At 39.9% G+C, this 27163-nt stretch overlaps 1 protein-coding gene across 8 annotated transcripts in view; it reads right to left on the bottom strand.

Moving 5' to 3' along the window:
* Positions 1-27163, bottom strand: part of Cadm1 (cell adhesion molecule 1) — a 371074-nt gene that overhangs the window by 64901 nt on the left and 279010 nt on the right. For all 8 annotated transcript variants that reach the window (XM_045144994.1, XM_004666445.2, XM_004666446.3 and 5 more), the window contains exons 2-5: positions 12577-12723; positions 10844-10996; positions 3317-3454; positions 907-1065 (exon numbers count right to left, since the gene is read on the bottom strand). In XM_045144994.1, coding sequence (XP_045000929.1) covers positions 907-1065; positions 3317-3454; positions 10844-10996; positions 12577-12723 — 597 coding nt within the window. The remainder of the gene's footprint in view (positions 1-906; positions 1066-3316; positions 3455-10843; positions 10997-12576; positions 12724-27163) is intronic.

Here is a 27163-nt window from a genome sequence, read left to right as displayed (position 1 = left end):
CCCAGGGCTATGTAGGGAGTATGAGTCAACTAAGAGCTCAATTACAGACTCTAGAACTCTGAGAAATGAATGTCTGTTGTGGTAAGTCAACAAGCCTGCGGTTCTATTGTTACAGTGGCCTAGGATTCCAATACATGAATCCCCAGAGTTGGTAATGCCTTTTTCCCCTTCAGATTCCTAATCATGCTCTTGTACCCAAACCCATGTAACATTTTCACTATGCAGATTAAAGTGTCAACTGGGATTTTTCAGAAGCCCAACTACAGAAACCTTTGATAACAAGAGAGAAGGTAGCAACTTGGCCATAACCTTGGGCCAAGAAGAGTTTTGTATAAAAACCAGTTATTATTTTTTCTTCTGAAGCAGAAGGGTCTTGAGGATTACATGCAAAAACATATCTAATCTATAGGGCACAGTAAGGGGACACTCACTCACTCATACAGTATAGCTTTTATTGATGAAGCCATCAAGACATGGCACTGATCCCAGTTTGACTTTCAACTCATTGCTATAATTTAAGCTAAAATAGAAGGGAACATGCAATTAAAAAACAAATCCTACTATGAAATGGGAATAAAATACTCCCCATTAAAAACCTGGTGCTTATGATGATATTGGAAAGGGAATTACCCTACATTCTGAATCGGCCCAGAAATGATGACAGTCTACACTTAAAGTAATTAATTTGACATCAGATGTTAAAGCAGACTGGAATCATCTTAGTTCCACCTTTGGGCGATGGCCTCACATCCTCACTAGCACTTTGTAATATGGCAGCATTAAGTAATATGACCCTTGGTTATTTTCCACCATCTACATGTAAAAAAGCCTCCAATGAACAACTTCCAAAGAGCCTGGAAGCAACTGCTGTGCCGTGCCCTCCCCATACGACGCTGGGTCACTCACACTGCACTTCCAGATAGCGCTGCGTCTGCAAGTTCCCAGCGACGGCAGGGTGCTCCACCTGGCAGATCACTGGGACCCCATCATCCTCCTTGTGCACCTTTAGCGTCAGCTGACTGGTCACAGTGTACATGTCCGACCACTCTTCCACCTCTGACTTGCCTGCAGGAGAGAAGACTTATCAAGATCCTCAGCTTCTCCCCTACCCTGCCAGTACTATTTGAGTCAATGTGATGGCAGTCCTTTAGACAAGGGCAGGCTGTGGATGAGATCCTGCCAAAATGATTACTGCCCTTATTCTTCTGCTCTTCGGTCTTGCAGAATAGTATGTAATACGTATTTCCACCCCCAAATAATACATATTGTTTTTACTCAACTATATTACATATGTTTCTTCTATCTTAGGACCCCCTGCTATGTCCACTGAAAGTCCAGCCTCTTTGATGTTTGGCCACACAAGGGATTTAGAAAGAGGAAGAGAAAAAGCACTTTTCACCCCTACAATCATCAGAGCTTGAAATATCCACAAGGCTGTCATGCTGTTTAAAAATTCCAGGACGTCATCCAAATCCCCTAAGTAATTCAATCAGCAGCAGAGATATAAACAACCCCCTTTGCCTACCCCCATCATCAACAATTAAGAGGGAAAGTAACTAAATGGATTTACATAATTGAAATTGTAATTGAAATGTTTAAACTCTGAGACTTCTGGAAGACCACAGAACTGCAGTGGCAGTGGGCTAGAGCGAAGTAAGATATCGGGCTTCTGGCCAGAAGAGAGACACATCCAAGAACACCCAAAAAAAAGAAGGGAGGAGGCTTCCGGAGGGAATGAATAGACCCAGGCAGCCCCTTCCTGCACCCAGAGCTCCCAGGAACATGGCACACCATTAACTTTCTTTTAATGTTTTGTACTTATCGGGACACATTAAATGGCTCAGTTCACTTAGACAGAAAAGCAGGGGGAAATGAGAAACTCCTTCCTTCCAAAACTATACTGAGGAAATAGGAGATTAAAACAGAACAACCTCTTGGAAACTGAAGCTGTTCGATATAGATTTCTCTATTTCCAGATATAGATTTCTATGTCACCTTTCTAAAAGGGCTGATTCTTTTCTTCCTCACACTACTTATTTATTTACCAAGCAGACACACAGCACTTTCTTTGGCCAAGGTGCTAGCTTAAACTTTGCAAATATTCACTCATTTCAGCTTCATCAGATGCCCATATGTATTACTATCATCCCATTTAGAGGAAGCTGAGGCCCATGGCTAGGATTTCTGCCAGAAAAACACAGGTCAGCTCTTGAGTCCTTTGCCCACAGCCCAACATTCAGGGCACCTTGGAAAAGAAAGTAACCCGAAGGCTGACAGACGCAAGATGGGACAGACAACCCACAGAACATGGTCAAGCTGGGTAGACTGTGGTCTATCTAATTCAACTGCTGAGGTGGCAGGGACTGTGTAGTCAGGAGTCAAACCTGGCAGGACATCCTGCCGAGGAACAGCCCCTTGGGGCATGGTTAAAGTAGTGCCACCACCAAGCCAGGGACTTTCCTAAAAATTCACCATTAACATAAAACTCTTGATCTTCTACTGTAACCTTGCAGGAAAATGTAAATGCAACCTAGGCAGTAAATGTCAGGATGACTTGAAATTTTTAAAACTGCACACAGGGACTATGACATTCCATTATGGATGGGAGAGGAGTTAAAAAGCACCCCAGCCTCGCCATGAGCCAAGGCAGTTAATGGTTGCGGGGCAGTCAGGTTCTTCAGCAGTAAACCACTGGTAAGCTGCCCCTACTTCTATAAATAATTCACCACACGTGCTCATGTAAGCAACCCCAATTAAACTCAGTGGGTCACCTCAACTCTCCAAAATGACCTGCAATTAGAAGGGTAACTAGACACAGAAGAGGATAAACAGGCATGGAAAGGGGACAAGAGAAGGTAATGGGGAGTGCAAGTATGATCACAGTGCATTATACACATGTATGAAATTATCAAAAATAAACACACCATTAGAACTTTGTGAGTTCAAAGTCCACTATGACTGGTGTTCTGAAGCACAGAGGCAAAGAGCTGCATAGAGCAGCGGGGCCTGAGGTGCAGGGGCAGCTAGCCTGAGCTCACGGCTGTCCTGCACAGCAGTTCTTCGTGGCCTGGAGGGATCTTGTCTCCAGATTAGGTTCTCTCTGGGCTAAGCAACAGATACATCAGAAACTCTCAAACCACAGAATGAGGACATGCATTTAAACAATAAAAGCTGTTATGCTTTGGCCTCAGCTGTTTTTAGCAATTGGTTATAAACCATGTCGGGATGAATACTTTTGTATCTGCGTATAATTTCCAACAAAGGCCTCCTTGCTAAAACTGAGTGCCAGCTATTTCACTACTACACTGCACTGTACCTTTGAGCTCCTTGTTCCCTTTGAACCATCTGATAGTGGTGGCTGGTTTGCTGGCCATGGCAGTACAGTTGACTTCAATCTCTTCGCCTTCGACTGCAGTGTCTTTCTGGATATCGATCATCAGGTTACGTGGAGGGACTGCAAATGAAACACACGGGCTTTATGAACACAAGGTCCATGTCTGACATCAGACTGCTACCAAGCAAGAGAAATGGACACTCCAGAGGGGAATATAAAATAAACTGCCACAGAAAAAGGCAAAAGAAACAACCATTTAAGTAAAATGAATTACTCAAAATCAGTTAATTTGGAGTTTATCCTAAATGTAACGTATATAATGACCAGTTTTGAACTCCTTATTTCTAAGCTACAAGAATACAGATACTGGCTACTTGTCAGTCATTAGAAAACTGATCAGAAAATGGGTATGAAAATAAAAGAGCCGAGCATGGTGGCATATGTTTTGTCTTTAATCCGAGGTCTTGGGAGGCAGAGTTAGGAGTGATGCTATGAATTCAAGACCAGTCTGAGACTACACAGTGAATTCCAAGTAAGTCTGGGCTGGAGTTGAGACCTTATCACAAACAAACAAACAAACAAACAAACAAACAAAGAAATAAAAGAGGAGAGGCTGGAGAGATGGGTCAGTGTTTTCCATGTAAGCAAGAAGACCTTTGTTCAGATCCCCAGTATCCATGTGAGAGCCAAGCATGGTGGCATGCATCTGTGATCCCAGCATGCATCTATGATCCCATGCTGTGAGGCAGGGATCTCTAGGGCTCATTAGTTAGCTAGTTCAGCCAAAGCAGTGAGCATCAGGTTCAGCGAGAGACCCCATCTCAAAAAGTAAGATGGAGAACTACTGAAGAAAACACCCCATGTGTACCCCTGGCCTCCATATTGCATGTGCAAACACATGCATGCACACCACAAGTGCATACACATTCCAAAAAAAAAAAAATAAGAGGAGTACACATTATCAAAATTAATGTCCTTACCTGGAAGCAGTAATTATTCTTGGGATGGACATTACCACTAAAGCAAAAGCACTCCTCTTTGATTCCTGTGTGTGGGGCAACAACGTCTTTGCTCAACTGGATTGTTGCTAATGTGATATGGCCCAACTGAGTAGTTACACATGCAAAGAACTACCTGCCTGCTTACATTTCAAGAAAAATGAGCAAAGAAAAACACAACTTAGCATGCAACTCAGAGTTCCACATCTGCTGGCATTTAAAAAAATATATTATTTTTATTTATTTATTCATTTGACAGAGAAAGAGGGGGAGAGAGGGAGAGGGAAAGGGAATGGGAGGAGAGAGAGAGGGGAAGAGAAGAGGAGGAGAGAGAGAATGAATGGGTGCATGGGTGCGCCAGGGATTCCAGCTACTGCAAAGGAACTCTAGATGCATGCGCCCCTTGTGCATCTGGCTCATGTGCGTCCTGGGGAATTGAATTGAACCTGGGTCCTTTGGCTTTGCAGGTAAACACCTTAACCACTAAGCCATCCTGCCAGCCCTGCTGGCATTTTAAGACAAGGACATAGGATGGCTTCAGTTGGTTGTGTCCTTTACACAGCTTATGCATGCCAGATGTCAGTCAGGTGGGTGTCAGACTTTCATTCCACATCCCTTGATAGTGCATACACACAGAGATGTTTAGGACCAGCAAATGCCACTGACTTGGAGTGCAGTGTAACAGGAATAGTGGAAAAAAAAATGCTATCCTTTGATCAAATGTCAGCAGAAACAACTGTCTAAGCCTAAAGAAAATAAGACCTTGGTAAGTGATGAGGGTCAGCATAAGAGAAGATAGAAAGGAAGTAACTAGTGCAGAAGAGATGGCTCAGTGATTAAAGGACTTGCCCGCAAGCCTAACTAACTGAGTTCAGTTTCCCAGTACCTATGTAACGCCAGATGCACAAGGCGGCACATGCATTTGAGGTTCCTTTGCAGTGTCTAGAGGCACTGGTGTGCCCATTCTCTCCTCTCTCTCTCCCCACTCTCTCAAACAAATAAATAAATTATTTTTTAAAGAAAGCAACTAAGGAGTAAAAAGATGTGGGAGAGTCCTTACAAACAAATGAAGACTTGAAAGAGAACCAGTACTCCTTTCAAATTTAAGGTAAAAATAAAAACAGTGACAAAGAGAGTATTTTTGCATACGTATGTATTGTGCATGTGTTTACACATATGGACAAACTTGTGTTCAGGTGCATGTGCAGGTCCGAGGCTGACATTGGGTATTTTTATCAGTCCACCTTTTTTTTTTTTTTTCCCTGACAGGGTCTCTCACTGCACCCAAAGCTCACTGTTTGGACTAGAATAGCTAGCCAGCAAGACCCAGGGATCTAACTAACTGTCTGTATATCCCCAGTGATGGGATTACTGGTGTGTGTCACCATGTTCAGCATTTACATAGGTGTTGAGGATCTAAACTCAGGTCCTCATGTTTGTATAGCAAGCACTTTAACCACTGAGTCACCTCCTCAGCCATAGAAAATAATTTTAAAAAAATATTTATTTTCTGAAAAAAATTTCTGAGATTGATACCTGCAATAGTTTCCAATGAGAGCTATAATTATTAATATCACTGAAATTATTAAGATTATTGATGGAATATGACACTGAAGAAGTTGGGTCTCTTATGATAAGATCCAAGAGAAGGAAAATGGCTAAAGGTACTAGCAATTTTGGAAATCCTCAAAATGAAGCAAGTTAGTTCCTACTTCACAATTCTGTGGGAAATGCCCTGAGGGTCACTGTGGACACCTCAGGCTCTTCTCAATGGGAACAGGTCCAGAGGTAGCTGAAAGACTCTAGTATAGATTACTGTTAAGTCTCAGCGTCAAATGTGTACTGTCAGGTAGCTGTGTGCTGTATTTCTGGGTATCTTGCTTTCATCCTTCCATTTTTCATGGTATGTTCAAAGCTACATTGAAACACTTTATCCCATGTCTCCAAATTCTCATTACCTGCTCATCTCTCTCTTGCTATTTACTTTTCTCATGGCTATAACCAAAACACCTTAGCAAAACAACTTAAAGGGAAGAAATATTTTATTTGACATTTTTTCACCAGTACTGGGGATTGTACTCAGAGCTCTGTGAATGCTAGGCAAATATTCTACCACTGAGCTACACCCACAGCTCTGAGAAGAAATATTTCTTTTAGCTTATGGTTCCAGACAGTTGAGTTCATGACCAGTTGGTTCTGTGTTTCTGGGTCGATAGCTAGACAGAACATTATAGCAGACAGAGAGCAGAGGATGAAGATACTCACTTGATGGTAGACAGGAAACAGAATGAAGCTGGATGGGTCCAGGGAAGAAACAATCCCAGTGAGCCCTCTCATCTTCATGACCTAATTTAGTAAACCAGGCCCCATCTCCTACCTTTCATCACCTCCCATGATGTCATCATGTTATGAATCTACTGACCAATCAATTTGTTCGGACCCTTGGAATCCAATCACTTGCCATGAGCTGGCAACCATGCCCATAATACATGAGGCCTAGGGGTATTTCATATTTAAACCTCAAAGTATCTAATGATACATCTTGGTAGAAAGTCTCTATTTATTACATTTGGTTACAAAGATGGTATTATGTTCCTCCCACATTATTAACAATGTCTAGTTCAAAGTAAGGGAATAAGCAGAACCTGATTAGGAAAGGGTAATCCAATAATGGCTCTGCCAGATTTGGGAGCTGAGAGTGTGACTGAGAATGTAGTCTTTATTGTCACTTTCTCCTCTAACAGACACACTTTACGTCCTTATGATCTTCAGAGTGACTCCTGAACCAATGCTACTTCCCAGAATGGTCACCATCCTGAAAAGCTGTCATCATCTTTACCTTTATGGCCCAGGTTAAAAGCATAGAAAATTCTAAGAATAAAAAATGGGAGTTGGGCGTGGTGGTGCATGGCTTTAATCCCAGCACTCGGGAAGCAGAGGTAGGAGGATTGCCTTGAGTTCAAGGACACCCTGAGACTACAGAGTGATTTCCAGGTCAGCCTGGGCTAGAGTGAGACCCTTCCTCACAAAAAAAATAAAAAAAAAGTGCTCAGTACAGAGAAACAATGGAATTCCATATTATTGAGTTCATCATTCCGAGAAATAGCTGTATGATTTTTCTTTAAATCCATAAATAATTTTCTCAAGATTGTGGCATTTTTAATCACTGCTGAGATTAGAAGCAGAAATCAGCAAGTACACTACGGGATATTTAGTCTACAAATATAAAGCCTGGTGAGTCATAGCTTTTTTTTTTTTTAATGTTACAAAGATGACTTCCCTTAAACTTTTTTTTTCAGAGCAAGAAATCTTTGGAAAATATAAATGAGGTGATTTCAAAATTAGGTGACTACAATCTGTCTTTCTGAAAAAAATGTGGGCTGGACAAGAAAAAATATTTGCTATATTAATCCTAACCTCTTTTTCCTTTAACTTCATAATGTCTAGCCTAGTACCAAAAAAGTAAAAAAAAAAACAAAAAAAACAAAAAAAAAACTACATTCATAAGAAAAATGAATTAAAACTTATGCTAAACAGTGAATATATTTATTTATGGTACACTAAACAGACAGTTAGTAAAAGCTGCCTACAGCCATTAATGAAATAGCCAAAGACACATCCAAGAAGGTGCATGGAGAGGAAAGCCTGAATGAAAATCACACAGAGAGAAGAGCAGAAAACAGCAAATGAAATGTCAAGGCTCTTCTCAGCTAACCTCAAACCTATAAGAGTGCTAATTATAAACATTACGCCTACAACATTTAAAAAAAAATCATCAATATCAAGATGAGTCATGTTAATTACAACAAAAGAGGAGTCTTAAAGCTGATCAGTATGTGAAATCTCACTGTAAGAACCTTTGAAATAATTAGGTTCTCCTGTTCCTGGAATCTTAAGAGTGAACACTAATCTTAGAAGGACAGGACTGTAATAATATTAGCTACTATTATCAGTGACTACATTAATCTTAGCACAGTGTATTCTCTTTCATTCATCTGCTCTTATGAATAGAGTGCAAAGAGTACTACACTATATGCATGGATAAGGACACAAACTCAGCACAAGTGCGAGGAAGGAATGAATATCCAAGCAGGCTGAACACATACAAAATATCATAGGAGAGTTTTCAGTTTTTACACAAATAAGATCTAAACATGATAGTAAGTATAGATCAGCACAGATAATATTAACAAATACCCATCCCTGAATCTTACAGTTATGCTGAAATTTTTGCTGAATGCATTAAGTAACTAATAAACATATGCACTTCGATAAGCATTTCCAACCTATCGAGCAGCTTGACAGCTGTGTGAGTACATATGGACTCCTTCTCAGGGAATCACTGACAGCAATAGAGATGCTAATACATCATTCTTCATTCATTACAGTGGCTGAAAACTCTAAACCATTGGTGGAAAGTTTGAATATGAGTATCAGAAGAAATTGTCAGATTTTGGAGTATGAAAGACTCGAACACTGATGACAACAATTTTACTCTGTCAAAGAATCCTAGAATATATTCAATGGAAAGAATATTAGATGAATGCATAATGTCTGCAAAAGAACATCTACTAGTATCATTTTCAAATATATTTATGCTAAAGTATCTATAAGATATAAGCAGGAACCTATCTTTTCTAGAAATACTAAGACCTCCAAATGGATTATAGACATAATGCCTCTCCAAGTGTTGACTCCCAAGCATAGGTACATACACTTTCAAATTAGCCCAGGTGGTGACTCTGGAACAAATACAGAAGACACTGGGAACTGACAGGCAGCTGCTTCTCACCAATGACCCAACAGACACACTCCTGAACACCATAACCGTGCATCTCCAGGAAAAGTCTCTTAAGAACAGCATTCAGGGTTTACTTGAAAGCGACCTACACTCTAAAAGACAAAGGTTCATGCAGATTATTAAGATCTGTTTTGAGTTTTCTGATTATTAATTTGTACTAAGTGATTTGTAATCAGGGCAAGATGGCTAACCCTGTTTAATATCATTTTTTCTTCTATAAAATTAAGGCAGTAATACTACATTTGGTGAAAAATTTAAAACATAGATGTGTTCTACTTCACAGCTGTCACTTTTGTGGAGATGCTAGAAATGCTGGTGGGTCAATGCATAGCAGGTCCATTCTAAGTCTAGGCAGTTAATGCGCCAAGCAAAAAGACAGGAAACTTAAATGCTTGTTTTGAAACAGCAGCATATTCATCCCAGCAAATTCTCTCATGCTTCAGTATTTCTGTAGGTCCAATACAGACGAAGATTACAACGTGACAAGGATGTATGCTTGTAAGCCAGCCATCTGTCATTACACACACAGGCCTTGGAAGCCTCATATTCTATAGACGGATCTGGAACCTGACTTTTGAAAACCAGTATTCCTCTTATCAGGAGCATGGAATCAGGCTTCGGGCACATGTTTTAGCTTAATGAATTAAAATTATTTTCCCTTTAACAGCTGTGTTTAAATAAAGTAATGAGGCAGCAGCTCAGTATGTACATTCATAAATACATATATGTGAATACACACACCCAGCAAAAATGTCCTGCATACTTATCTTCCCTCTTTAATCTTCCTATCATTACACCAAAAAGCTGTAGCCTGCTGCCTCCAATAGACTTTGATTCATCATCTCCCTGAAGGTGTAAATCAGAGATCTTGTCTTCCACTATAGTGTATGTCCTTGAAAATTCAGTTTCAAAACTCCAGACCAGCATTAGGCATTGGAGTATGCGTTGTCTAAAAGGTGATAGAATCAGCCCACCTTCAGCATGGAAATATCTGCTATCAAAACCTAAACACATCAGCCTGGCCACTGTAATATTGCTAAAAATCACAATCTTATTTTCAGACACAGATATACCTAGGTATGCATACGTACACCTGACTCACAAGAGGTAGACCTTGCAGCCTGGCAACAGGTCTTTGCTTGCTTCTGGTTTAGCAGCACTCAACTTTCTCATGTATAGTGGCTGCACTGGGTGGCAAAGTATGTACTCATGGTCACAGCTGTGTGGCACGACTGGAAGTACCAACGTGAGCAGGGCGAGAACTAAAGACCAAGAAAAGGAGGTCAACCACAGGAACATGAGGATGGCGCTCAGAAGAAAAACCTCTACGGGACTTCTGAGCTCAGTCAGAGGCGTGGGCGTGGGAGCCCATCTTCCCCTCTCCTGCACAGAAGGAAGACACACTGGATGTTCAAAACAGTGACATCTCATGTGGTGAGTGATTCCTGAGAAGCTCTAAGTTCTCTTGATCTTGCTTCTGAAGCTGAAGGTTTGAAACCGAAGAGCAGATGAAATCTATAAAGACAGCTCCTTTCCATTCCTTACAGCCTTTTGGTAAAATAGGCTGGTTTTAAATTCTGGGAGAGGGTAGCGATTTTTCCTAAAACAACCTGAACAGTGAGGTTCACCATTAACCTTTTCATTACTGCTAGAAGCCTCCTGGTAGTAAGGACCACCATGCTCGCTTCCCAGGACTAATGCAGAACTTACCCAGAACTGTGATGGTGGTGTAGCTTTCCTGTGGGGGGTCAGTGTAGAGTTGACAGAAGTACCTCCCTTCGTCCGAAACCGAGACGTTTGTCAGAGACACTTTGAGTTCGCTGCTAGAAAAGTTCAGCAACTGAAACCTGCTGTCCTTCAAAGCTGTGAAACAAACCAGAGTTTTGGTGGCTATGAAGAAGAGGGTGCGCAAGGGAAAATCTCTGACTGCTAGGAAAACAGCAGAAGGAGAAAAATGATTAGGTTTGTCTGTACCTACTTGTCACTGTTTTGGGCTTCTGTAATAGATACGTGTATACAAATAACCCTTTCCATGTATGTAAAGAAAACATAAGCATATAGGTTGCATGTGTGGCACTGCGTGTGTGCGTGTGCATGTGCACACACACACGTACACACACTCTGTTGTTACAATTCCAAGCACTGTCAGTTTTTAGCTGTTCCTCATAGACTATTTCAAACCAGAGAGTCAAAATGGGAATATGTGGAAGGGGGGGCCATATATGTCTCCCCAGTGCAGTGGGCCAACTTCTCTCAGCTTGTGAGCATCAGAAGGTCAGAAAGAAGGGCCTATGAACTTTGGTTTTCTCAATTTTTATTAACCTATGAACTTTTAAAAATGCCTCTAAATATCCAAAACCTTAAAATAAATAGAGGGTCTAAATGAAGAACAAGATCTAAAAATAATTGATAATAATTTCAAAGAAAAATCTTTAAAAATCATTTAAAATGATATATAGCAAAAGAATCTTATTCATTTGGATGCATCTGAATTTCTGAGATATGACAAGAAATGAAACTGTCCGACTCAGATGACCTAGGGTGTCAGGACCCTTTGCCTCTTCCAATGTTTTCTAGCTGCATTCACTGCACGGTGGGAAATGCTAAGCCCTAAAGCAAAATACTGGAATCACCAAAACTGCCACGTATGTGGGCTTCTTACTTATCCCAAGTGTTCTTTTTTCAAAGTCTCTGTTCTGGCAAAGGCTAGATTAGCCTACAACAACAAAAATTCAGTGGGGGTAGGGAGTCAGAAGCTGGCTTCTTTTATCTCCATACATCCCTTTACATGATCATTGGTTTACCAACTCTTTCAACTGGTCACAAGTGTCCTTAGATAGTGAAGATGAGCAGCCAGAGAGGTGTGCTGGACATCTGATTCAGTTAGGCGCTAGGACTCTCAAAGACTTGATTCTTGTTTGTGCCAAGCCATAGCACCTATTAGGGCCACTGGTATCATATACAAGTTAGTCTCAATAATTGGCTTTTGCTAAATTATATTTGTGTTATTTTAGCATATGGCTACCTACATATACTACAGGTGGTAGTGAGAAATTTGGTTTTGTCATTATAGGCACATAGTACCTTGGAAACTCCAGTCTTTAAAGCAAACAGATTCCCTATCAGAATGCTATATTTTCCTTGCCTTGCTCTATTTGAGTTGTTTGTGTCAGCTAAGTATTTGGGACTCGATTGCAATTCACCTTGAATTACAACAATCAATTCCTATTGCAAAGTAAGACTGCCTTACTTTTAAAGGGGAGCATTCAAGGTTTCTATTAGGCAGAAAGATTATGATTGCCTGTCTCTTCTTCCCTCTAAAGAACAGACTAAACTTTAAGTATCTAACATTACATTTAAAAAAGGTGGCCTTAGCAATCTCTTTATCAAGACAACATGCTGAGAAAAAGTTGCAGTCTAACAAGATAGGGATGGAAACTTACGTCTGAAGTCTCTGAAATAAATGGTCTGCCTGTTGGGATTGAGGAGTTGAATCACAGAGTCGTCACTCTTATTCACTTGGCAGCTGATGGTTGCAACTTCTCCCTCGATCACTGTCACATCTTTTGTAAACAAATTCTGTCCATCACCTTAACAAAATGGAAAAAAAAAAAGAAAAAAGGTCAGATAAAATTGCCATCATTTAAAATTCATTTGACAAGATCAGTTAAAACAAACAAACAAAAAAAAAATGACACACATATTAGAAAGAGAACATAAGTAGCAATGCCTCCTGACTCTCAGTTACTCTTCTCCATAACCCGCAGCATGACTTTCCCCAGCTAATGCAGATAGAGGGATAACATACAACAAAGCCTGGAACCACCATGGCTGGGAAGACCCAGCCTCTACTATTCTACACTATCTAGCAATGTTCTTAGAAGACACTAGAAAGGTGAGTATTGGCTTTTGTGAGTAGAGGAAGCTCTCATACATAGAAGAGGGAAGGCGTGGTCAACTCTAGCTCATGTGCCCTTGAGCTAAGCTAAACTCAACATTTACTTAACAGGAGAAAAGAGAGCTCAACAGATGACCTGGACAGGCTAGAGGATGTGAACATTTTCTCACTGTGTGGGAGGGGTGAGGACTAAACTGACTCAATATGATTTCAATAAAATCCAGAGAAGGCTTACAGTTAAAAGCCAGTAACTCAGTTTTCAAACCTCAGACCTTCATGACTTTCCCCAAATCCCAGGCAGCCCTGTACCTCCGGAATTCTCTGCAGATCAGTCCTTCAACTGTTTATGAAAGCTCAACACGAGTTAGAAAGTCAACGCTTCCAGATCCACAGAGAGAAAGGCTTATATCTCCAAGTCTGCTCTAGTTTGCTGCTCCAAGACTAGTGCCAGCAGCTAGGACACCTCATTAATCGTCCTAAGTGATCCGCAGCCCAAGGTAGCAGGACACAAGAGTTCAATTCAGAAGCAGAAGACGGAAGGGGCAGCTGTGGAGTACTCACTTCTGTGGCCAACACAGCAGAGGATATTGAAGTCGATGGTATTGTTCTGGCCTTTAAGAAGCTGTGATGGGACTAGGAAGAGAGGCTCACTGAGTAAAGAACCTGCTGTTGTAAGCCTGAAGACCTGAGTTCAGAATCCTAGAACCCATGTAAAGCTGGACTTACAGTGTGAGTACCTGTAATTCCAGTGTGCCTATGACAAGAAGGGAGGCAGACAGGAGAACCCCAGAGCACTCCAGCAAGCTATCCTGGCAAACACAGTGGTAAACAAGGAGAGAGATCCTGCCTCAAATCAAGGTGGGGGGTGAGGATGACACCTGTGGTTGTATTCTGACCACTACCCACGTGCCATGACACACACAAGCTTGCATTCACCCGCAACAGCACTCACACACAACACAACTAAAACAAAAAAGCTTTGATGTAGATAGATAAAAGGGGTTCTTAAGCCCTATTCCCAAACAGAAGAGTGGTATAGGATGTCACGGTGAGTCAGAAAGGGGAGACAGACTGATTTATAGGAGTGTGGTCTCAGAATTTATTGAAAGTCCCCAAGCCAGTTTCCCATCTACAGAATGGAAGTGGCAACTAAAATATATATACCATATTTGTTATAATTATAATTCAGTTAGAACTATGTCAAGCTTCTCATAAAATGAAATAGATGGTAGCTGCTCCTGGATATCACCATCATCATCGTTGTCATCAGTTATCAAATTCCAATATTTCTAAAGCCACCGCTGGGCAAGGAAGTCGTGTACAGACGAGAAGGCCTGCTCACTCCCCAGAAGCCCTCTACATAGCTGGAATCTGTCAGCTTAGGTGGCTTAGTCATTCCTTGAAAAACATGCTGTCACTCAAGAAACAAAGATCAGGCTGGGAGTGGTGGCATGCCAGCACCCAGGAGAGGTAGGAGGATTGATCACCGTGAGTTCAAGGTCACCCTGAGACCACATAGTGAATTTCAGGTCAGCCTGGAATAGAGAAAGACTCTACCTCAGATAAACAAAAACAAAGAAACAAATGTCAAAGATAAATACTACTCTAAAAACATAGTGGCAGCATAAATAGAGAATTACAATAAATGGAGGATTTTCACCTGCTACCTTATTTCTGCTGAAGGATCCTTTACTTTTTTTTTTTTTTTTTTTTTTTTTTTTGGCAGGACACCATGGGAAAATGAAAGAAGGGTTGTCTAAGGTGGCTTTAAGCCAAATCCACTTAGAAATATACCAGCTCTGGTGGAGGATTAGAAGAGGAAACTAGAGGATAAGGAGGGAAAATTATTAGAGCCCCAGATAAACAAATATTCTCGGTGCTTGAGGAGCAAACCGGAATGGAACTCAACCTTGAGCTCCGTGACCCACGGAATTAACCCTGGTATAAGGATGCAGGCCCCTGTGGCTGACAGTGAGTGAGGGTAAATTTCCCCTAGCTTGTTCTGGAGAGCAGAAGCTTAGGGGACTGAACAGTATCGCAGAATAACAACAGAAAAAGTGATCATGAAAAAAGAAATGATGAGATGCCTATTTTTTCCTCAGCAGATTACTGTGACAAACACAGAATTTAAAACCCAGTGGAAGGAATAGTTAGTTTATTCCCTGATTTGAAAAACCGAAAAAGGAGAAGGGAATTCCTGCTAATCAAGCAAGGTTTTCAAGGTGGTTCTGCTGGTCCTGGCAAAGTATGCATGAAAAGTATGACACTTTATGGTCTCAGGGTAACACAATCTAATAGGAAAATTAAGGAAAAATTAAAGCGTATAATGTGATTATAAAACTGCCTTAAGCCATGGGACTTGCCTCTAGGAGATTACAGTATCAAACGGGATCTTAGGGGGTTGGGGGAGGGACTCCATCGGTCTATAGGAAGTTTACCATTAACAATTAACAAAAAGAAGCTCCAGGGGCTATGCTCAGCATGTAAGAGGGCCTGCCATGCAAGCATGAGGGCCTCAGTTTGATCCCCAGCACCCAGGTAAAAGAGGCAGCATGGTCATGCATACCTGTTACCTCAGTCTTGGTGGGAGGAGAGATAAGAGAATCACTGGGGCTCCCTAGGCAGTCAATCTGACTGAAAAACAAATTGGCAGTGCCAAGCTCAATGACAGATACTATCTCAAGGAAGCAATGCAGAAAAGCAACTGATGAGGACATCTGGCGTTTTCCTCTGGCCTCTACGCATGTATCATAGGGGTCTACTTATTTGCCCATGAAAGTGCATACGCCACACCACACAAGCACCTTACCACACATAGTACACACACACACATGCTAAAAAATAATTCTTCAATTGACAAAAGGTACATGTTCAGAGTACCTGATGGCAGGCATTAAGGGCTTCAACATAAAAGAAGGTCTCACAGATCCAATGACTATCTTGAAGCTACTAAGACTTAAAGCCACTTGCAGTCCAATCATGCTCACAGAATAGTTCTGTGGAAGTAAGTATCAGCTTTCGTTTTAGTTCATTCTTAAGTATCTGTAGACTAGTATCTTCTCAGTGGAGGGTATTGTACTCCTACTAAGGCTATAGGGCATTTATGTAAAGGTAGGCAGAAAGGCATGGTCCCTGATTTTGTGTTTTACACAATGAGAATAAAGTCAAATCAAAGGCTTATTTTAAAAATTCTAATCATTCTTAATTATAAGCAATAATTTCTTTAGTGTGTCATTTCTGAGCAAATCATTCAGGTAAACTTTTGCTATCTGAAAATTCTGGCTCTTGCTGGGCTCTGCAAGCCCATGATGACATCATCAACATCAGGGTCTTATTATTTTTTGAAATTATTAAGGTTCTAGTGTCTCAGAAAATACCTGTGTTAACATGATTATAATACTAATGCTAAAAATTATAAATGATTATGAACATTTTGCTGAAATGTACCAAAGTGCTTTGGCTAATAGTAGTAGCCCACAGATGTCATTTTGTAAAAAGAACGAATGAATTATACAGGTCAGCTAGGTGGCACTTATATTAAACAGAACTCCCTACTTTGACGCACCATAAGATGGCTGCGATGGGATAATAATGACCTATTTATTCAAGGCAAAAGAAGTGGATGACAGTGATGGAAATATGGTATGTATGTCAGCATTCTTAACTGCCTGAAGCCTTTATGTAAAAATAATTTCTGCTCACATCCTCAAATATTTCTTCCAAACATAAGGGTACAGTATGACTTGATAAATTTCCCCTTGAAATAGGTATTGTGACAATCAGGTTGTTACAAAACACAATTTGATGTGTAGTGAGAGAGAAACAGGCAACTTTGGTGTCTTCCTTAAAGAATACATTTTAAAAGCCTTTCTGGTTTTTCTAAAACTCAATTAGCAAATATGCTGTCAAGGCAGAAAGAGCATGAATTCTTGGCAAAAGAAGTCAAACAGGTACAATATGCTATAGGCATTAAATGAGACTACTAGAACAAGGTGATTTATTTTAAGGGTTAAACAATTCCTGGCATGTATTTTGACCACTAACTGGCATGCATGGGTTAAGTTTGAGAGACAGAATCAAACTGGATTTTAATTTATCGCAAGTGCCATGTTGAAATGTGTAGGAATGACATTCCGTTTAACTCCCAGACTTTGTAGTTTGTTTATTTTTGGAGACGGGGTCTTGCTACATACCTCTGGCAGGTCTGGTGTTATACAGTCTTGGCAGGCAATCTTCCTGCCTCAGCCTTTTGGGGGCTGGATTATAGGCATGTGCCACCACACCTGGCTAACGTTCAGATCTGTCTCATAATTTCTAAAAACAAAACTCTGGAATTGGAATGGCCCTTTCCTAACAAGTGAGCCTCCTATGGTAAACCAGAAGTTGCTTGGACAAGGAAAAGAAAGCTATCTCAAATGACTAAAACTTCTTTTGATGACTACCAATGACAATTAGAGCCAAGTTAGTTAGGGATGCAGAAGGAGTAAAGGTGCAATTGGCATATAAATCTCTTATTATTTCAACCTGTAATTAACATAGCTCCCGGATTCTTTCCTCAAAGCCCATTAAAAAAACTCCATTTAGATGGCACTGCACAAGACCTCAGCATCCACTGGAGTCCCTTCAACCAGCAGTACACTCTCTTTGTAGAAGTGATGGGCAAATCTTAAAGCAGGAAGTGGAAATGAGAAATGAGAGGGGAAGAAGTAATGGTTCCCCAGTGCTGGTCAGGGGGCTAGCTGCTTTAGACACTTGTGCCTCAAACTTATGCTGTTCTCAATATCCCTGCCATAAAGATTGAAAACCTAAGACTCAGATTTAAGTAAATTGCTTGGTGTAATACTGCTAAGTGGAGGAGCTGGTGTTTGAACCCAGTTCTATCAGATTCTTTCATCCACACAGCTTGTTTACCAGCCAACGTCAGGACTGGTTGGTTGCCAAAATTCGACTGGTTCTGCCTTGGAAAATTTACTTGTTTTTTAAAAAAAGGTTATTTCCTTATGAGCAACTTGTGATTTTTTTTTTCTCTCCATAATTTATCCTGAGCACAATTACACACTTCAAGATGAGAGAGAGGCCATCTTGAATGCAAAACACCTTGTTTACTACTGCCCCCTCCTTTCAGAGCTCAGCACACTCTGCCCCCAGAGAAAGCCTTTATTTCCATTTGCCACCACCCAGAACGCTCAGCCCTGCTGCCCGCTGGTAATAAACAAAGCACTTCATTTGTACTGGAGGAGTTTTCCCAGTCAAGCTGACAATGTAAGAAAACTCATGGTTAAAACAGGGTTATGCTATGGCAACTACGTAAACTTGCTGACACTGAGAGCAACTTTGACACTTACCTGGCTGGAAAGCATGCCAGAGAAACAACAAATAAAGCCTCTGACCTACTTCCCCAGTAGCCAGGTAATATTAGGGAAACACGATCCTCTTGCTTCTGCTCTGGAGAAGACTGACCCTGCACATTAAGTTAGCACAGTCACTGTCCACACACCAAGTGCTCAAGCCCCAAACACAGTTGACTGAAACAATAACCACTGCTGAAGAGCTCTGCAGTTAGCATTTGAAAACCCCTCCTGCAGTTGCACCAATCAAAGTCCTGGGGTTGTGCATTCTTACCCTTCCAGAAGCATTTGGAAAATTAAGATCTAAACACCTGTCTGGTTTTGGATACTTATTTTCCATCAGTATTGGGAGACGGTCTTAACTTGAAGCTTCCCCTTGCTTGGCACCCATTCTCACTTCTGTTGGATCCTATTTTTATAATTCTGTTCAAGATGTACCCAACTTGGAAGAACAGAATCTACCCACCCTTACTCTAACAAAACCAACATCACCAGCAGAGGCACTGCAATTCCTGCTCACACTTCTAAAAGCCAGCATATTCCAGAAAAAGAAACAACAAAAAAATTAGATTCAGTTGAAACCCAGAGGGAAAAATCTTTCTAACCGCCTGTCTTCCCCCAAGTCGATGTAAACACAGTGTGCACTACAAATCATTAACAAAGCCATTAAGATTTGATTTCTATCTAAGCAATTATTGTCAGCATATTTTGTACATTTCCTATAAAAGACTCAATCCTATCTTTCAATTCATTAAACCGTTCCCTACATTTACAGAGTTTTATATCAAATCAGAAACCTCTTTGAATTAATAAGAATTACAGTAAAAGTAATTTGAAAATAAATTATTTGAAGTTCAAGCCATGAATGAAAGCTTTTGATGAAAAAATTCAGTCCCATTTAAACATGACAGTAACATTTTTAGTTGGTCATGGACGGACAAAGAGATGGCAAAAACCAGTGCCCAATAAGGAGAGTTCCATCAGCCATGGATTAAGGTTAAGGCTATGACCTCTCCAACACAAATATGATCCTTTATTTTGAAGAGAGGCAATATTTCAGTCTCTGTGAATACTTGAATATTTATTTAAAATTGAAAGCAATCAATCCATCTGTTGTTTACAAAGCTTCTGTTAACCTTCTTGATCCTCATACATGTTTTGCTAACCCAAACTGCAAAGTCGACATGTTGACTGTCTGCTTGAGTATGAGCTCCACCTCCTTAATGGTCAAAGCAATTATGTACGCAAACCATACAGATCATCAGCTTAGAGATCAAATCAGCTAAACCAAGTCAGCAAGTAACTGAGAGAACAACAATATATGACATTAACCCAAACACAGCATGCCACCTTCTTTATCCAAAGAAGTAAAGAGAGCCCCGAGACCCACTCTCTTACTTTATGGAGAAGACAGCCAGGCCCAGGCATAAGTGCCTGAATCACATGGAGAAGTAGCTGGCATGGTCCAGAGGACAGGCCCGATGCCAGATCTGATGGAGCCATCAAGGTGTTTCTATTCTTGCCTGTTTCTAAATAACATACATTGATTTGTTTCTTAGTATAAAAGCAATTGTGGAGAATTTTGATTACTGTAGTTTTGAAAGCTTTTTTTTTTTTTTTTAAACGCAGTACTTATAACATTGCTTCCTGTGACCTGGAGATGGCCAAGTTCTCATAAAACTCCACTGTGGTATAATTACTGTTGTGTCACTTGAGCTTATGGAAGAAAAAAAATATTGAATTTAATCTAATCTCCTTTTATAATCAGTAAAAGGTGAGGCAAATTTTTGAACGACAAGTTAAAGAGCAATCTTCCTCAGAGCTGGTTTTCTTCAATTAAAATTGTTGATTTCCCCTGAATGCAAAACAAAAAATATCATCTGACACAACATTAAGCTATTCATGAATTCTGTATACACATTCTTGTTTAGTTGACTAATGGCAAATTAACGTTCTCTATTTTAGCTTAAACACATAGTATAGGTATGTTTGATTAGCATTGAATTCCAAAAGCTGATTACTATGCATGCTTTGATTATGTAATTACATAATAGAGTATAATGGCTCCTTTGGAGTCATTATGATCTATATGGCAAATATGTTTCAGTTTTGCTACAATTTAAATACACGTTGAGATGACAGCTCATAACAAGGTTTCACTTTTCAGTCTTATCAGCTAAATGGGCATTTTCCCATTCATCTGAACATCTTGACACCAATTAAAGCCTATTGTGTCAAGATGCATATACTTTTGAGAAATTCCCTTTGTTTTCTTGGCATTCAAAAGCACACATTAATTTTAAAAGCTGTATTAAGCAAAAGGCCTATTTTTTTTTAATAAGGGCTTAGATTCCATCCTTCATCCACCCCTTGAAAGGTCTGCAGGGAATCACATCTAGTTCATTAATCACTGCTCAGACAACCACAAGGGGGTTAAAGATGGAAATTCACCTTTAACTCCAAAATGCACAAGAAGGGACTTCAGCCAGGAATATTGATGCTCCTGGAGGTGGCCTGCCACAGTGCATTCTGCTCAGGGCCTCACTGAACATCAACCACACCAAGTGACACAAAGGCCCAGTTCTGCAAATCACATTCCTTCCAGGCTTCCTTCTATTTTGAAGTTCCTTGGGGGAGACACAGCTATGAAACAGCACAGCAAGGTTTCTCCTTCACAGGCCTTAAACTGGGTTTTCGAGAGATCTGAGGCCAACAAATCTTCCCCTATTGAATAGATTTTTGATAATTCCAGTCTGACCTTACAAACTGGAAAGTAGTCTGGTTTTAAAATAGGGGGAAAAGTTATTGTAAGGAATTATGTAAAGTTTTTCTTATCCCCATGAAACTCTTTAATCTCCGCTGCAAGAAGAGTTATTTCTGCTCTTTTCTCCCAAGAGAATGATCCCTTATACTGTGCCAACCTAAAGGTGACCAGAGTCTTAACTTTAAAGATGAATAAGCACTCAGCTATTTTTACCTTTGTATCTATTGGTTTTCAGCGGTAAGGCTAAAGAACTGAGGTCAAGCACAGTCCAACTTGCATTTACACAGGATGGGCATCTCTTTTGTGAAAGGAAACATTGATTAGATGCGTGAAAACTCTTTTTAAGGAAAAGGATGACAAAATAAGTAGTTACAGCATATATGCTTGTGCTATTTTAATTCCAACCATCACATTAGCTTTCTTTTCTTTAAATGACGCTAGCTTCAATAAGATATTTTAATCAGAGCCTACAACACTCAAAGGGCCAAGCAATTATGACACTTAAGGTCTGAAGTGCCTAAGCCCAAAAAGGAAGTGTTGTCATCTACCCCATAGACTGTCCATGAAGCACTCTCCCCATCCCCTACATTCCAAGACCTGAGCTGGCTTGTCCATTACAGTGTACATATCAGTGCAGGAATAGCAAGAATACAGAAATAAACCATAGGTGATGACCACTGAGTCCTTCACCTCAGTGAGGGGTAAAGCCCCAGACTTTCTCTTTTCTTCTCATTCCCTTCCCTGACTGGGTATCTTGCATAGTCTTCTTGTTCATCAACAAAACAGCATTTTTATTTTTGGAGAGAATATTGTCTAACCATGAACAAAAACTTCCTCCACTGAACAGGCTTTGTGAAAATAAAAGAGAGTAGAAAAATAGAGCCCCCAAAGTAGTTTTATTTGCTTAGAAGATGCCATTGAAGTCACCTTGTAGGAAGAGTCCTTTTAAGCCTACTAAATCTGCTTAGAGGCTCTTGGGAGAAAGGGGGCTCTTAAAAATATTAATTAAAAAGAACTACAGTCATCCAACTTGGACTTTGCAGAAGAACAACTGGAGGACCAAGGCTTTCTTAGAAAACTAATTGTGTTGGCAAAGCAAGTAGTTTCTCCTTAATGGATTTGTTTCCGTGATGCTCATTCATGGTGAAAGGAGAAGGAAAGGGTGGTTTTAGATGGAGCTTCTACAGTACAATTCAAGACTGGGTGGGATTCCAGCATTTCAAATATATCCCATTCATCTAGACAAAATGGAGTCATGCAAGAGACCATCTGTTGATGTCCTGTATCAGCCACTATGCTGATGAACTGCTAGTAAGATACTCCATTTCCCGGGACTATTAAGTGACTGCTTTGCAGAACGAAAAGTGGTTGGACTAAGTTCCGCTAGCCATAAACACAGACTCGTGGGGAAGAAAGTCACATTCTCAAGGGTCGAGTTGTGCAGGTAGCAGGTGACAGCAGATGAAGCATAAATTTTTGCCCCACCCAGGTCCTGTTCAGGGATGGGAAATGACTGTCTTAATTCATGCAACTAAACTATCTCCATTTCAAAAACCATGCCAATTCACAAACTAAACAAAAGGTTTGCATGACTAAAATTAAAACTACATGTTAACAAACTTGGTAATAAAAAAAGCATGAATATTAGGTTTTCCTATTCCTACAAATACGTAAGGGAATTTGGATTTCCCTCTTAAGCAGAAGAAAATTTAGTGGCCAAAGCATTTAGTAATACACAGTGTAGCATTCTTCACTGAGCTCATAGGAAAACATAATGCTGCAATTTCCTAACCAAATGAAAAACAATTAAAAAAAGAATCTAGGCCATGGGGATGGCTGAGTGCTGTCATCACTTGTTCTTAACTAGCCCTTCCCAGTTTTCCTAAGCTATAAGCCTATCAGAGGCATGTGTACAATGTTTGCCCTCATCAGTTACTCCTTGACAAACTTCTTTGAATTAAATTTCTGTAGAACTCCAACCTTAAGTCTTAATGGAGATGGTGATATTATTTTTGTTTGTTTTATTTTATTTATTTTATTTTGTATTATTTTTGATACCTAGCTTTTAAGCACCCAATTTTGTAACATTTTCCCTTTCATAAGAGATACCACTATTGAACTTGGGTCATGTTTTGCATCTACTCACGACAATCTATTTTTCTTTATGTTTGTATCCAAGATAATAAAAGACTAAAATTATCATGAGATATTTAAATTCACACAATAACCATATATCTGTAGATAGGGAAGAAAGGGGAAGTAGATGCTATTCTTCATTTCTGAAGGCAAGGGAAACAAATTCTTTCCCACAGTATTTATTAATTTTTTAGCCCATAAAAATACCACTATTAACAGGGCATTATTTAAGTCAATTTTATGAAAATCTCATTTAATGTTTTGAGTGTTTTGTATGTCCTGGGCACTATGCTGACTATACTCCTATGTAGTCTGATATCTTATACAATATATACTCCCAATATATAGACAAGAAAACAAAGAATTAGATGGTAAATAAGTGGTTGGACCCAATATATAAACCTAGGTCTGTTTGACTCTAGATCTCAGGGTAGTGTCAATTATATGAATGAGGTAGCTGAAAAGGCATTCAACTCTATGGGGTAAAAGACTAGAGAGGAATTAACGGAAGAACCTCGTTTATGGCTCAGGATTAACACCAAAGCAGTGCACACAGCAAACAGGTGAATATGAAGCCAAAAGCCTGTCTGTCAGCGTGCTCCAATATGCAACACTGATAACATTATCTCCATACTCAGAGCATCAAGAGCAGGCCTTTAGTACTTAGAGATGTCTGTTCTTCAGAATGATCCAGGCTCAGAAGGCAGCTCGACTACTCGTTCAGGCACTTACAAGACCTGCTTCAAGGGCATTCATTAGTATTAACAGCCTATGTGGCTGAAATTTGGCTGCAAGAGCAGTCTCATTTTCTCTCTCTCTCTCTGTATATCTTCTCGTTCATTTTTCCTGCCAATAAGAGCCATTAAAAACCTTCCAAATTTCAAACTTTGAGCCGACAGGACAAGCAAGTAAGGATATCAGTTGGAACACATCAGATATGGATTCAGAGTGAATGTCAGCTTCAACTGACATTACTACAGACTCAGAATAAGGGGACACGAGAGGGGAGGGAAGTTTCATATTCTTATCCTAGAGAGAATAGTGTGTGTGTAATGTGGTTTGTTCAAGAAACAGCTGTAAAGTGACGATAATCATCATGCTGAATAATGCAGCAACGCTGAACTTACATCTCCTACCAGGAAGCCAAGCGGCTTGGACTATTATATGAAACAACAATTCCTTAACTGGAAAATTGGGTTCCGTGACTAAGGCTCTTATTGGTGAGTTATTCCACTGCATCATCTGTCAGTTATAAAGCAAGTAGTCCCCATGCCCTCTAGGCTCTTGAGCTGCTGGTCCCAGCTAAATCTGGAAGCAGCACACTGGAGTTAGAAAGCTCTGGTGAGCCAGAGTTTGATGAAAGGATTGCATAAGAAGAGGAGTCAGTGGCCCAAGCAGAATCCAGATTCTACTCTCATGCTCACCAATTCCCTGATGCAAAGCCCATGTCAGTCAGATATGCACAGTAACTATCCAAATTGCTGCCATTATACAAATAACTTGATTAGTATCATCCAAATGTGGGCTGCTGATTAATCATCATTGAAATTAGAGATAAGTGATAAGGGCATTACTCATGACTTGTTTTTCACTAGTAAGGAGGCAGCAAAAGAGAAATGAGAAGACCATTAGACTTGGAAAATAAGAATTTTTGCTGCAGTGTCAAGCTTCCTGGTGGTGGAAATTTGTAATTCTGAATTTTTCTACACTTTACAATGAGTAATTGGTATCTTTCCTACAGGGTTATTAAGAAAGTCAGGAGAAGAAACATATAGAACAGTATTTTTGAAACCCTGAAAATGCTAAATGAAGGGTTGTAGTTCTCTTCAAATTCTTCATGGTCATCATCACCATCCATGTGGTATCTGACTACATACTAAGACTTCTTTTATCATCATCATATATTTTCCAGTTTCAGAGGTTGAGCTGTTATTCATGCTTTTATGACGCTAACTTAAAAAAAAGCCAAAAGTTTAAGCATTGTCATCAAACATTTATGCTAAATTGCACACTAAACCCTACCATATGTATGAAAAATTTAAGGCAAACAGCAGATGTAGACAGAGAACTTACACTGGATTTAATTCAAAGTCCAGCATTGAAAACATGGTTCATTTTTTTGGTCCCTCCCTTTCTGTATAAGCCCATAAATAGTCCAGAAAGCACTCTCCATGTGCCCAGGGCACGATGGGGACTAGCATAAGATTGGTAATACAAGGTGACATTTTTCTTGGCAAACCTCAACAACCAACACAACTCCTCAGATATCTGGCATCCCAAAGGAGCATGAGCCTTAGAAGTCAGCTTTCCACATATCTGAACCCTACTTCTAAATGCCAAAAGGAAAGCTCAGTGAAAGGAATCAAAACTACGGCAACACTTCTAACCACCTGATGTTCTGTGTCCTATTCGTCAACACTAGCAGGACTCTGAGACACGGCAGGGAGGAATAGTTGCCCCTCCGTGTCTACGTCCTCTGCCATCCCCGCAATGCTGGCTGTCACTCCTCACACATACTTCCTTTCTTTATTACTAAGTGCAAGAGCTCTGAGCAAGCTACCGGGTGTTGAGACCTTTCCGGCTTCCTAATGAGTTCCTAGGTGTGTCTAGGATGCTTGAGGTCTGTAGAAACCTAGCGTTCACTAAGTACTATGTTCCTGCAGTATGTGGGGGTGTAATTTCCCCCCTTTATCTGACATCAAAGCAAAGCAGAGTGCAGACAAAATTTAATAATAATATTTGATTTAATTTGACAATTATACTCTGACACTAATAGATATTCTTAGGTAAAAATATACCCTTGAAAGTAGGAAGCAAATCAATACATAATTGGCGACTGACACTAGTTCACTATTGACATTAATTTCTTACTTTATCACTAGATCAAACCCACCTATTACTGATCTATTTATAAAGGCAGAAACACTGACCAAGAAGGAGCTCCTGTCGGGTTGAACTCAAAGCCACCAGCTTTCTCTAGACCTCTCTTTGATGGTTGTCTTGATTCCTGGCACACAGTGAGTTGTATCCATCACAGTCTCCTGATCTGTAACTCATTGTTTACAGGGTGCTTTCCTTCATTTGACCTTTTACCACTTTTAATGCTAGTTCTGCCATTATCAGCTTGATTTTAGGGCCAGTTACTTCAGCTCTCCAAGCCTCAGGTTTTTCCACATGTGAAATGGGCATAAAAATATCCTCCTCCATGATAATTATTTTGAGAACTAATTTTCATTTGGTGATTTGAACCAAATCCTTATATACAGAAGGGAGCTGAGTATATGAGTTATATGCCCTCAAAATTACTTAATATTATTTTAATTATTTTTAGCTCCTATCTTATTCCTCTGTGTATCCTCAAATAAAAATTTTAATTATTTATCTATCCTATTATTTGAATTATTTTTAGCATGATTTTACTCTTCTTTGTATCTTGAAAGTAGAGCACATTGTCATCTTACTGGGCCTGTGTTCAATAAAAGTGATAATAGTGAATGAAGTTACTAAAACCAAATCTGTTTTGACTTTCCCAGGCTCTAGGTCCATAAAACTTCAAAACATGTTCAGAAAAAAAAAAACATATTAAAAATATCTATACATCATATTAAATGTAATTTTAATTAAAACTTTGAATTTTCACAACTTTGCTTTTGAAATTATTTGCAACTGAATATTTTATTCTGAAGCCAACACTTTTCTGTCTCAAAGGTTTTTACAAAGCTTTTGAAAAACAACATCAACACACCAGGTTTTATTATGGTGCCTACAGTGCTGCATGGACCAAACAGCCAGCTTCCATAAGTCTCTAATGCTTCAAGGGAGACCAACAGATACACACACACACACACACACACACACACACACACACACACCCCAATGTAGTA

Source organism: Jaculus jaculus, chromosome 3 (genome assembly GCF_020740685.1).
Source record: "Jaculus jaculus isolate mJacJac1 chromosome 3, mJacJac1.mat.Y.cur, whole genome shotgun sequence".
Taxonomy (NCBI): Eukaryota; Metazoa; Chordata; class Mammalia; order Rodentia; family Dipodidae; genus Jaculus; species Jaculus jaculus.
This window is presented reverse-complemented; position numbering and strand designations above follow the sequence as displayed.